Below are 13,545 nucleotides of genomic sequence, written 5' to 3' on the forward strand. Positions count from 1 at the left end.
TCTATCTAAACATTTCACACAGAGAGGTTATCTCATCATTAATCACAGTAAAATATATCTAATGTTCAGTCATGAACATGACTTTTTCTATTAAGATTCAGCTCTCGACTTTTAGGCGGGACGGCTCCTTGGTGGCAGCTGTTTCCTGAAGTGTGCCAACTCCCTTTGGAGAATTACTTCACTGCTGGTGGGATTGATGTCTTTCATTCTGAGCTCTGCCCTCAGGAGCTTTCCCATACTCCGTCTATTAGCAGACAAAAGGCCTGTACCTCTGGACTCCCTCGTACACAAGCATTATGTGGTGTAAATGGAAGGATTTAGGGATACCTGAAAAAAATCCTAAATGTGAACAACTTTTGAAAAACTTTGCCTTTAGGCCAACCTTTTTGTCAGCAGGAATTATTATTGAAATTAATGAAAGTCATTGGTAGTTAACATATACATCAAATTTCACACAAAAAACAGCTTGATAGACTCAAAGATGTGTTTCAAAACTTTGTGAGTCATATGTGATGCCAGACTAGAGGAGGTCAGACACTGCTGTGCAAGGAAACAAGAAAAAGCAAATACATTGCTATGACAAGTATTGCCCCTTTCCTGATTTCTTATTTTTTGCAAATTTGCCACACTTAAATGTTTCAGATCATCCAACAAATTTTGATATTGCCCAAAGATAACCAGAGTTAATACAAAACAACTATTTTATTTGTTAGGGAAAAAAGCCATCCAGACCTGCCTGACCCTATGTGAAAAGTAGTTCCCCTCTCTGTTAAATCATGAATAAACTGTGATTGACCACAATTTTAGGGAGATGAGTTCAGTGTCACTAGATCATTGCCTCCTTTAGTGTGGGCTGGGGCCGACTGATGGGCCTCAGAGGTCCTGTAGGGCTGAGAGGTCATTTACAATAACTGAAAATCATAAAAACAAATAGAAATATTTAAATCATTCTGAAAATACTTTGTATCATATTTAATGCCTCAGAATTAAAAAAACATTTTTAATTCATGTTATGTTTTTATCATTTATTTTGTCTGATGCATACAACCAGTGTCTGACTGGTGTTGGATTAACTGGTGACAATCTTTTAAACATTGCACTATGCTGCTTGCTTCCCAGCTTAAAAAAGTTATTGTTATCAGGGACATTAATGCTGCCCACAAAGTACATTTACAGAGATAAATATTCGAAAAGATCATTTAAGTGACTTAATCGATGAATGATTTAAACAATATAAAAGGCACTGGCTCATTGAAAATACTTTGTGACCCCACAAACAGCTTCTGAGTGATGTTAATGTATCTGAAGCAAAGCACTTGCATTGAAATTCCCTGTTTATGAAACAAAAAAATGATAGATAAAAGTTAAATAATTAGGTCTCATGTTATCTGGTTGTCGACAGGTCTAAAAAGTATTAAAGTTGATAAAGCTCCTAAAAAGTCTTAGATGAATGACCATAAAGTTGTTCATTTTGCAGCTGGCTCTGATTTCTAGATTTGGCCAAAGAGGTAGCAGATTCTGATGGAACCACCAGATCCAGTGTTGGTCTGCATGCTTGTTTATGTTCTGAGCTATCATTGAAGCTCTGCAGCATCCCTCACTTGTTAACTATGAAATCCAGTGGTGTGTGCATGTAAATCTTAGGTAATGCAAGTTTTTGACAAGTGTTTGGAGGAGCAGTTGTTGGAGCTGAGGCTGGGGCCAATACTTGTAGACATTTTACAGGATTGTGCAAAAGAAAAGCAGCTTTGCATTGAGAGGGTCTTGAGAAAGGTCTTAAAGTATTCAATTCAATGTCAGAGTTTATGATATACCTTGGTGATGGTTGTTTAACAGTTTGGTGGACCCCAGAAGATTTTCAGGTGTCAGTTTGGGCCGCAGCACACTGAAGTTTGGGAAAGGCTGCACTACCCACATCCAGACCTGATTATTGCCAGACCTGTTGAATCCAGAAATCTTTTAAATAGAATCTGTCTGAAAGTGGAAAAGGCCATAACTCAAAAGAGACACAAAAGACGCTTTCTAAAGAAATTCAAGAACAGATGAGAAACAAAGTCAGCGATATGAACAAAGTTCTTTTGACTTAAAGGTTTATATTTTGAAACTGCTCTTTATTCATTGTAGCTCCTCTTATTTTCATTGTCCAACAACAGAATTAAATGTATTTATTAGTAGTTTAGTTTCCTCACATTCATTACTGATGAACACGACTCACTGCTGACTAATGATAAAGTGGCATCCTCTATTAGGTTGAAAGTGTGGCTAATGAGAGAGTAGCTGTATATGAATTTTTCTAACAGAAAGACAAACTTGAAAAATCTCCACATATTTTGGAGATAATACAGAGAGTTAAAATGAAGGACTTGTAGAAGAGGTTAAAACTTTTGGAGCCTGGCTGCCTTATATATCTGTCTCTTCAGGTCAAAGGTCTGAATCTATTGTCCCTCAGGGCTCTGTGAGTGAGTTTCCTCTGCTTTCCCACACTCTGTTCTTTCACTGGAGGAACAATAGACGTGTGCCGTATCATGCATCTCATTAGTCACAATGTGTCACTGTAAGGACGCCATTTAGAGCGTCTGAGCTGTAAACATCTACATTCACCTAAAGTTCTGTCAGATCAGGATGTCCCATAACTTCGTTTCAGAACTGCTTTTCCTTTTTTTCCCCCAAGTATTTGTTATTTTTTTATTTTTTAAGTGACACAGCATTGGTGAGGTTTTTTAACTAAAAATCTTGACTGAACCAGAATGTAATCCTTGTTTATACGCTGAACAGAAATGTTCTAAATGAACATTTACTCTATGCTTAATGTGATGTCAGTTAAAGGTTAAGACAGTGATAGAGATCAGGCCTGGGTAACTATCAGTTTTTTTATTGATTATACTTTGAGAAATAAAACCTAGATTTTCCCTTAAATTTGACTGCAGTTACTGAAAATTAAAGCTGCTGTCAGAAAAATAATTTTGTGTTAGTTTTGATGAAGAATCTGTCCTTAATTTATTCTCAACTCAACTTAATTTTACACATTAAAGGATGCAGCCCAAAGTGCTTCACAACAAACATACAAATACAGAAATACAGAAACTGCTAGCAGTAGATAAAATATAAAAGACAGGGGGCAAATAGAAAATGATTAAAAGTATATACATAAATCTAACATTAACTTTCCTAAAAAGTAGAATAAAATGTCCAGTGAATAAAGTACAAATACAGAAATGATGAGTGTTCTCTTAATGGACTTGTTTGCTTTGTGTAGAGCAGGGCTTCCATAAGTGTGGGTCTGGGGCCCCCTGATGGGCCCCAGAAGTACTGCAGGTGGTCATTTAAACAATACAATTTATATAAAAAAGAATTTAAATCACACTAAATGATCATAAAATACCAGATTACATGTTTTTATTTTAAATCTCAGAAAGAAGCAAAACACAGGCAGAGGTTTAAACTAATTTTATAATATCTAAAATGCTTCTACATAAGATTTTTCTGAGCCACAAAGTACATTTTTAGAGATGAATATTAGATATCGAAGCGACTTTGCCAGATCAAACGAAATAAACGTCAGTGGCTCATTATTTGTATTTGTTTATGAAATAAAAACATGAAATTAAATATTTGAGTCTCGTGTTGTAGTTGTACAAGGGTTTTATGGTCCACTCAGGATTTTCAGGTCTTAAATTGGGCCACAGCAGAGACATCATCAGTCATTTTAGTCTGTTTCTTAAGAGTTTAAAAATGTTCAGACCCTGAGCATTCATGAAAATGACTGCCCTACTACTAAAACTCTGAAATGTATGTACATACAAGGCAAGGCAAGGACAAGGCAAGCTTGTTGCTTATGATGTTACACTAAAACGAAAGTCTTTTTTTTAATTCTTTATTGTTCAGTTCTAAAAGGCAGACGTCATTACACATCATATACATGGAAAAGTAACTAATTTCCCTCTGCAATTCATTCTTTTCTTTCTCTTGTTTAAGTATGAGGAGCTGGGTGCAACATAGCAGAGGTAAAGTGTGCACACTAGATCAACCAAAAACTTCTCACCAATAGTCTTGAGAGGTGGAAAAGTACAAAACTACAATAACAATGAAGTCTGCTAAGATTATATAGCACCTCAAGGTAGGGCTTTGCGATTGGGAAAATAATCGAATTGCAATTTTTTTTTTTTACCTAATATTGCAATTGCGATTTGATATGCAGTTATTTCTTTAGTTCTTTAGATCTTGTGTATTTTCCAACAAACACAAGCCATTCTGTACTATAACCAACATAATATTAGAATATGGCTGGACATTTTCTATGAAATATCTAATTCTGATGATTTTCATTCATTGCAATTTGGATATAAATTGTTGTTTTGAAGGAAGCAATCATTTTTATGTCACTCTTGTATTTAATACGAAAAAAAGTACAAAAAATGAAGAAAGTAGGATTTTTTTGTAGACTAGTCCAAAAGAATTGGCACTTGAATGATTGCATGATATATAAGTCATAACATCTCTGCTGCAAAAAGCTTTATAACGGTATTTTGACTAATTTCAGGTCAAGCCAAGAAATATTGCACCTTCTGTGATTTGAAAATTGCAACAGGCCATATTGTAATTAGATCTAATTTGCTATTCATTGTCCAGCCCTACCTCAAGGTCATATGATGGTCACCTCCACAAAATCTTTCTGAATGGGTTTGACATATTTATCCTAGCTTGGTCATAGTTTAACATCTTTTTGCAGACATAAACCAAAAGTAATCCATAGTAGAAATATGATTTACAATATCAGTCATCTCCTCTGTGTGTGTGTGTGTGTGTGTGGGGGCTCAGAAAACAACCACCATCTAGTAATAGCTTTTGTACACACAGAGGTCAATAGGCCAGAGATGTATTTATCACTGCTTCTTATCTGAAAATCTACAATTCCTACAAAAGTAAACTGCAGAGGTATGTCTAGTTTAATGATGGATTTTAATGCCTTAGGGAAATCATTGTACTGTGTTAAATATAAGTGAGGAAATTTAACTAAGACTAGTTTAAAGTATTTTTTCATTTTGTAGAATTTAAGTGAGAAAGAAAATGGAAATCAGTATTATATTTTTAAGCCACACCTTCTGCCCGAGTAGAGATTGATAAATTTAGTCTAAATGACCAAAATTCATGAACAGAAAAACTTTGTTTTGCATTGTTTTTTATTTAACAAGGCACAGTATGGAAGATGAAGTAAGACAGCTCCATCTAGAGGTGATGATACGTCACAACAACAGCTTGTAGGTTTCCACAAGACACACTGTACTCACAGAGAGTAAAGGAATAACAACCGTCTTTATAAAAGACAAACACATTTTGATGACACTGTACCATCTACTTAGACATGTTTTACATATGCATAAAAGCATTTAGTTCAAGTCAAAAAACTGACTTAAATTCCTGTAGTAATAAGGATACACCAGATGATCCTAGAATGGATCATTTTTCTGTTATCTGATAGAGATCAAACAAGTATCACAGGAGACCTGTGACATAAAATTCACCCTTCAGTAAGAAAGGATTAGCATTTCAATCTTTAAACAGATCAGATAAATAGTCCTTTAAAGATGACATCATAGTGATCATGATGATCAATAACAAAAGATAGCAAATGTCACCTTAGCATACACAAAAACATGTCAGTGTAAAAGCCTGTGTACATGCTGTATAAGATAACAGCCTGGATGTGTAGGTGAGATAAAGGCTTCCTGTAAATGAAGCATCAGATGCAATCAGATTAATCTTTGCAACATGCACAAATAGATGTTTTCTGTTTCAGCACGGATTATGTTGCACAATTGAAAATGTTATTCTATCTTTCTGAACAATCAGAAAAACACATCTTCAGTATTTCACAGAATAGAGTCCAGTAATGTCTGACCAATGTGGCCTGCTTGTCAGTTTGTCTGGTAGTGACTCTACCACGGCCTCCAGACGGCGCTGTTGACTGGACTCTTCTCTTTGGTGATGCTGGTGTGGACTGTGGAGCTGAGAGGAGAGGAGTCAGCCTCTATCAGGTTGTTGTCAGAGGAAGACTGCATCTTGTTGAGGTGGCTGATCAGTCTTCTCTGTGTCATGATTTCCACCTGCCGCCTGGACAGGAAGTGTGACGCCTCATGGACACACATGGAGTAGCCTTTGTTAACAGCCGTTCTGCTCACAGCTTGTTTTTTCTGCTGCAGTCGTCTGAGGACACCAACTGTCATCTCCAGGATGTCTGCTTTCTCCAGCTTGGAGTCTGGCTGCTGTTGGAGGAACTCTGGAGCCAGGAGAGACTTGAGCTGCTCAATGCTGCTGTTGATTCGCTCTCTGCGAAGCTTCTCCACCAGAGGCTTTCTGAGCTGCAAGAAGAAGGAAATCATTAATACACTTGTTCTATGAAGCATGGTGTTTTAAATCAAACATTCATGAAATAGAGTTAAGTTTCTTGGATGTTGTATTTACCTTGTGGTTGAGAGTCAGATGCTCCTGGTTGCTGGTGATGGCTGCAGTGATTGTAGGAGCCATGTCTGGATGTCTGTGCTGTCTGAGTCTCTGTAGAGAGAATCTGATCTCTGCTGGCTTCATCCCTCCTATTTATAGTCCCACATCTCCATATGAATGTGTGGGTCTTGTTCTGGAAGAAGTTTCTCACAGTCTCAGCCAATCAGGGGGCCTTATAAAACAATGAAAGATTACACGTGCCGAATGGTTTCATTGATGCTTGGGGGCAATGGTTAGATCTCTGGGGAACAGGTGGAGGACTGGGGGGTGATGGAGAGACACTGACAGAGCTCTGTGTGAATGTGGGAAAGTGCTGACCCTGCAGAGAGAGCAGATCTGCTGACTGATGCTGGGATCAATGACTTTGACGGAGCACACGCTCCGTCAACGTCCTTGATCCCATGCACATGAAGTACATTGATGTATAAAGTATACATTATCAGTACAGAAGGAAAATAACATTTCTGTAACTCAGTTATGGTATTCATTATAAATACTGGTCAGTGTCAGCCTTTCAGAATTTAATCAAAATCCATGAGTCAGGGCAGTTGAATTGCTACTAAACATCTGCAGAGGCTGTTAAAAGAAATTTAAATAAATTTGCGTCAGGCATTATCAAGTGTCCACTGTAGTGTACACAGGCCAAAGAAGTCCTTTGTTGATTCAAAAGAGCAGTTTTTTGTGTTATTGTCCAAAAGGAAAGCAAGATAAAAAAAGAAGAAGAGTCATGACTCTTGCTGCCTCTCTTGCACTTGTACTTTTTAAAAACACAGTCCAGGTCTTCTACCTACCTACATGTCTACCCATATCACCTCAGGCAGCGTTATCCACTTACCAAATACATTATAAACACTATGTAAGCAAATTCTAAATAAAGAGAATGCCATAAACATGGATCAACTGGCAGCCCGAGAGCCACTCAGGCCCTCCAGAGCTTCCTGTCAGGCCTCCAGAAGATCATTAAATTCTGAAAAGGAGGAAAAGAAGATGTTGTGGTTTTAATTTTAGCTTTTGGAATTAAATGTCTGCAGCGATTAAATCCAACCCCAAAACCAATTAGTATTGAAATAGTTGTTGATTGGCTTAAAATTTGATCTGTTTTTACAGATGTTTTTAAAGTTTTTTACAAATGTACTTGATGATACCCAGCCTAAAATAATCAAACAAAAAATACAAACTTTAATAAATAAACTGAAGTTCAGGTTGGTTCATTTTTAATCATGAGACAACCCAAGGGTTAATTTGCAAACATTATTTCTCTATCTTAAAAATTATTAATAGACATAGACATATCAAAGTAAGTTTAAAGTGTTATTTAATCAGAATGATTACATTTGTGGAGTTTTCTGTTAAAAGTGAACATTTCATAAACCCACAACATGTGTAGTGTTTAAAAAAATGCCATATCATAATCAGTTACTTCATAGTCTCTTTTTTACGTTTTTCTTGATTAAAAAGTTTATATTTATCCCAACTAATATATGTGATGAGTATTTCATGATAGGGGGAAGTACATTTAGAATCAAGAATATTATTTCAAAGTTGTTAGAAAGTTTAAAGTTTTGGTAGCCAGGCTCCTTTTCTGTGTCTCCTCAGGTCAAAGGTCGGGATGTATTGTCCCTCAGGGCTCTGTGAGTGAGTTTCCTCTGCTTTCCCACACTCTGTCCTTTCACTGCTTTCACTAATGGAACAATAGAAGTGTGCCCTATCGTGTATCTCATTAGACCACATGTCTGACCCCAGTAAAGAGGAAGCTACTTAGTGTTTGAATTGTAACTATACATTTTCTTACATTAATACACGTAAGAGTATGATGTAATACCTTTTCTGTTACATTTCTGCTGTCATTTAAAGGCAAAATATTGTGTTTACCAAAGTGCTGCACAGTGACTAAAACATAAGTAAAAACATAGAACCACAGTGAACATAAAAACATCCTAAAATACATTTAAAAACTTTCCAGGAACTAAAAACATTTTAAAAATCACACACACTAAAGCAATAGAAACAGATTAGAGCAAGTATAGGGAAAAATAAAAGACACACAGGAAATCACACAACTCTCATGCTGAGTTAAAAGCCAAGTAATAAAAATACGTTTTAAGATGCAATTTAAATGTAGGTAAGGATTCAGAACTGAAGAAGACTCTTGGAGGAGAGGTGAAGGTTTCAGGAACCTTAGCCAAGTCCAGTTTCCTCTTTGAATGAAGCTTTGGATGCCATTTTTAAGATTCAAGCTCAAAGATTAACACAGCAAAACTTTAATGAGTTTATCCCTGCAGCTACAAGGTCTATATGAACCAATGTGGTCTTAAAGTGAACTTAAAGGAGCATTGCAAAATTCTATATTTAGCTAATCTGATTTTTGAAGAGTATGACCATTTTGATCATAGGACAGATGAGTAATCAAATATTAACGTGTAAGGAAAAATGTGGAAAAAAACCTTTCCAGTGTTTTAATCTGTGAGATCAGTCACAAAAAATAACAAATATTAATGTTGATAAAGATAAACTGATGCCTGATGTCAGGATCAATGACTTTGACTTACTGTCAGCTCAAGTTGTTCACCTTTTTATTGGCAAGACTTAAAACAAGCTTAATTTGCTTTTTTGAGAGGGATAACAGAGCTGTGACAGGGCACTGAATAAAGACTTGCCCCATTTTTTTATATAGCTTATTGGTAACAATTCAAATGAATTCTCCTAACATCAAGTCTGCAGGACATTTACCTGATATAATCCTGACAAAGTGCCTTAACCTCCTGAACCTGAGCTTTTGTTTGGAGTGCATTTTTAGTTTCTCAAACTTATTTGGGATCATTTGGACCTGATAGGTTAAAAAAATAGACTTTCCTCTGAACAGGAATTAATTTTGATCAAAAATGAAGTTTAATGTCAACACAATTTCCCTTAAATTTCAAAGAAATTACTAAAATTTCTGTGAAAAATTCTTAAACATGTTTTTAAATTGTCTCTTAAAAAAACACCCCAAATTTTCTTCAAATAATCTCCAAATGTTTCAATGAAACTTTGTCTAGAAATGTCTAGAAAAATCCCCCTGAAATTCCTGAATATTGAAAATAAATAAATAAATATATATATGCAAATGGGATACCCATGATTCCATGAAAAATTATGGAAAAGTCCCCAAAAGACATCAAAAAAATTCCCATTAAAATCTAGAAATATCCCAACCAAATTCACAAAATTAAAAAATAAGTTTCCTGAGTTTCTGTGAGGATACCAACAAATTTTCAGGAGAATTTTCCCCAAAGAATTAAAATAAAGTTCTCCAAAAATTACAAATACATTTTCAAAATTAACACAAAAAAACAGAAATTAAAAAAAAAAAACAATCCCCCAAACATATAATCCCAATACATTTCCATGCACATACTTAAAAAAATCATCGCAAAAACACTGAAAATAAAACCCTCAAAAATACACAAACATATCCCAGATTTTCCATGAAAATTCTTGCAAATTTTATAGTTAATTCTCCCAGTATTTCAAGTAAATTATTTTAACTTGAATGGACAGTCCAGACAATTTTCTAAAAAAAATCCAGTAGTAGAATTTTTTTACGTAGTTGTAGGAAAGCCAGGATGTGACGTCCTCGTGTGTGCCTGCAGGATCTGCAAGTTCAGACCTTCAACATTAAGGATTAAACATATGAACGAAGACGAGCTATATCAGTTGATTGTGCTTAAAACCACAAATTTATTCTTACAATCTGCCGAAATGAACAACCATATATATATATATCAGCTATAAATCTCAGCCAGGACTGATATTATGTTAATGATATTGTTAGCCTTTATCACATCATAGTCCATCTACTTAACACAGCATGTAAGATTTTTTATATAACTAAAACAGGCTATTTGAAGTGAAGTAGACTGCTTGAGGCAAACATTAGATATAAATCCTGTTTACTGAATGTGCTGAATCTAAGCTGAGGTCATACTGGCGTCCAGCTGTAGCAGGTGCGTCTGTCAGTAAATTGTGGCTGGTAGCTGGTGTGAGTAGAAAGTAGCCTCCAGGTTCCCACACAGTCTTTGGATATGTGGTCAGTGCACAAAAAAGAGACTTTGAATGGAGCCTTTGTGGATGATACTGGTGGTGTGTAATAATAGAGACCGAGGCTGACGTCAGCGACCATCTGGAGGGAAACAGCACCAGTGATGTTTTTTCCAAGCCCTCAGACAGTGTTAATAAAACCAAATTACATCAAGAGTCTGCTAATATAATAATAAACTGCCTTATATTTTAGATTTAAACAGTAAGGAATTAAATTTTTTTATTTGTTTTTTAGTATAATGGATCAGACATTTCAGATCTGTAGTCCAGTGTGGGGGGTTGACATATGTTTCCTTCAGTGTGCCAAATCCTTCTGGCATTTTGGCTGCTGGTGGGGTTAAGGGTGCTAATCAGACTGAACTATGCTGTAATTCTTTAGATCTTTTGAATACTGTTATTTCATGATTACTAAGTGATAGCAGAGCCCAACATTTAAATCAAATTTTAGCTTCTTTAAGATAGAGCTGAGGCTTTAATCAGAAACACCCTAAATATTTCACATTCCAGCATGCTGAACTGAGAGGTGCACTACAGTTTTATCTGTGTGATCTTTTGCCTTTTATAGATTCTTTTGAAACTTTGTGACTTCTGATAACCTGCTGCATGAAATATGAATTTGTTTATTTTAACATTGAATAAAGTTTTAAACTTGTATTATAAAAATCATGGAGTGTTCTCCAGGTTCTGATAACCCTGATGTAAATACACATTTTAAGATTAAAACATGAACACAAAGCAGATGATAGATTTTTTTTTACATGTTGTTTATTGAAACAAACTTAGTGGTAAAGGACATTTTTAGAGCTATGTCCAAGTGATGATACATCACAACAATAACTTGGCAAAATCACCAAGGTACACAGTACTCAAAGTGAGTGAGGTTTAACATTCGTCTTTACAAAAGACATCAATCAGTATGAAATTAATCTGTCAATTTAAACATTTTTGAAATGAATAATATCTCCACTTAATAATTAAAGTGAAGAAGATGAACCGACCTTAAAACAGATCATTATATGATAATCACAAAGTGATGAGTGGGTTTAAACAGTTCATAGAATCTTTAAAAAAGAAGGTAATAGCAGTCTACACAGTAAACAGTGAGTAATAAACCTTTCACACTGAAAGAGGAACAAACTGATATGTCCACACAGTGAACAGTAGAATTATTATAGCTCATAATAACACAGATAATTTCATCTCATACCACCAGACAGGGATAAAAAGTGTAACTTAGTCTTACTTCAAGACACGTATATTTCTCCCAAAGAAACAGTTTTGCCTTCCTCCAAAAGAAAGTTAACACTAAGCATTAAAATCTTCTGATCATTCAGAAGGAAAAGACCTTTTAGTTAATAAAATGATAACTTTAAGGGCATTTTTCCTGACCAGTATGATCACTAATAGATGACAGATTTGACCACAATATAAGATAATACTGTACAAGAAGTACAGCGAGGTTTAAAATGATTGAATGCAATCAGATGCTTCATGCAACATGCATGATCTAAAATTAACTTTTCTTATTTGAAAAATAAAATGTTCTCAGAACATTTCACAGAATCAAGTCCAGTAATGTCTGACCAATGTGGTCATGTCAGTTTGTCTGGTAGTGACTCCAGTCTGCAGGTGTCTACCACGGCCTCCAGAGGGCACTGTTGACTGGACTCTTCTCTTTGGTGATGCTGGTGTGGACTGTGGAGCTGAGAGGAGAGGAGTCATCCTCTGTCAGGTTGTTGTCAGAGGAAGACTGCAGCTTGTTGAAGTGGTTGATCAGTCTTGTGTGCCGCTGATCCTGCTGCTGCAGTCGTCTGAGGACACAAACGGTCATCTCCAGGATGTCTGCTTTCTCCAGCTTGGAGTCTGGCTGCTGTTGGAGGAACTCTGGAGCCAGGAGAGACTTGAGCTGCTCAATGCTGTTGTTGATTCGCTCTCTGCGAAGCTTCTCCACCAGAGGCTTTCTGAGCTGCAGGAAGAAGGAGAAAATCATTAATACACTTGTTCTATGAAGCATGTTTTGATAAAATAAGAGGTCTTTAAATGATTACGTAGTTAAGTTCCGTGGATGTTGTATTTACCTTGTGGTTGAGAGTCAGATGCTCCTGGTTGTTGGTGACGGCTGCAGTGATTGTAGGAGCCATGTCTGGATGTCTGTGCTGTCTGAGTCTCTGTGGAGAGAATCTGATCTCTGCTGGCTTCATCCCTCCTATTTATAGTCCCACATCTCCATATGAATGTGTGGGTTTGGGTCTGGAAGAAGTTTCTCACAGTCTCAGCCAATCAGAGAGCTTGGTTGTACAACAAAAGATTACACGCGCCAAATGGTTCAATTGGTAAAAGGGCAGCGGGTTAGACCTCGGGGGAACAGGTGGAGGACTGAGGGCTGAAGGACACGGACTTGAAGGCCTCTGTTGTGAATGTGGGAAAGTGTTGACCCTGCAGAGAGAGCAGGTCTGCTGTCTGATGCTGGGATCAATGACTTTGACTGAGCAAAAGCGCGAAAATAACAATGTGCCTATGATAAAAGCGCTTCAAAACCACATAGCTCAAGAATTTAGATAGATAGATAGATAGATAGATAGATAGATAGATAGATAGATAGATAGATAGATAGATAGATAGATAGATAGATGCACAGGTATAGTTTGAGGCTTATTTCCAACATTAGCTCATCAAGGCAGAGATTTCTCCTTCATTGACCAGTATTGTTTTATTAAAACATGTATATGCAATTAGAAAAAGTCTAATTATTGTGTTAGTCAAACTAAAACAGGACTTTTGAAATGCTTGTATACATGTGAAATTGTGCTAGATTGTATTTTTCAAGGCAGATAAATAAACCAAGAAAAAGCGGTGGGAGATCAATGTAGTCCTGCATGTATACAGTCAAATCAGACCTCAGAAATCTGCACATGAAGCACAGTTACTGTGGGAGACTTTTTACCAGAAGTCAATGAGCATGAA

General features: G+C 36.2%; 2 protein-coding genes across 2 annotated transcripts; both read right to left on the reverse strand.

Moving 5' to 3' along the window:
* Positions 1–5,936: 5,936 nt before the first annotated feature.
* On the reverse strand, positions 5,937–6,585 carry LOC121528093 (transcription factor HES-5-like). Its single transcript, XM_041815249.1, has 2 exons — positions 6,463–6,585; positions 5,937–6,359 (listed from the first exon to the last, which is right to left on the reverse strand). The coding sequence occupies exons 1-2, from the start codon at positions 6,583–6,585 to the stop codon at positions 5,937–5,939; spliced, it is 546 nt and encodes a 181-aa protein (XP_041671183.1).
* A 5,629-nt stretch (positions 6,586–12,214) lies between these two features.
* Positions 12,215–12,853, reverse strand: LOC121528130 (transcription factor HES-2-like). The gene is made up of 2 exons (XM_041815345.1): positions 12,660–12,853; positions 12,215–12,547 (listed from the first exon to the last, which is right to left on the reverse strand). The coding sequence occupies exons 1-2, from the start codon at positions 12,780–12,782 to the stop codon at positions 12,215–12,217; spliced, it is 456 nt and encodes a 151-aa protein (XP_041671279.1). The 5' UTR covers positions 12,783–12,853.
* Between the last annotated feature and the right edge of the window lie 692 nt (positions 12,854–13,545).

Source organism: Cheilinus undulatus, linkage group 3 (genome assembly GCF_018320785.1).
Source record: "Cheilinus undulatus linkage group 3, ASM1832078v1, whole genome shotgun sequence".
In the NCBI taxonomy this organism is placed as follows: Eukaryota; Metazoa; Chordata; class Actinopteri; order Labriformes; family Labridae; genus Cheilinus; species Cheilinus undulatus.

What these genes read in the sequence shown, in the direction of transcription:
- LOC121528093 (XM_041815249.1), bottom strand. Translation starts at nt 6,585, where the DNA reads ATGAAGCCAGCAGAGATCAGATTCTCTCTACAGAGACTCAGACAGCAC. An exon ending in ATCTGACTCTCAACCACAAG is followed by an intron (nt 6,360 to 6,462) that starts GTAAATACAACA and finishes TTCTTCTTGCAG; the next exon opens with CTCAGAAAGCCTCTGGTGGA.
- LOC121528130 (XM_041815345.1), bottom strand. Translation starts at nt 12,782, where the DNA reads ATGAAGCCAGCAGAGATCAGATTCTCTCCACAGAGACTCAGACAGCAC. An exon ending in ATCTGACTCTCAACCACAAG is followed by an intron (nt 12,548 to 12,659) that starts GTAAATACAACA and finishes TTCTTCCTGCAG; the next exon opens with CTCAGAAAGCCTCTGGTGGA.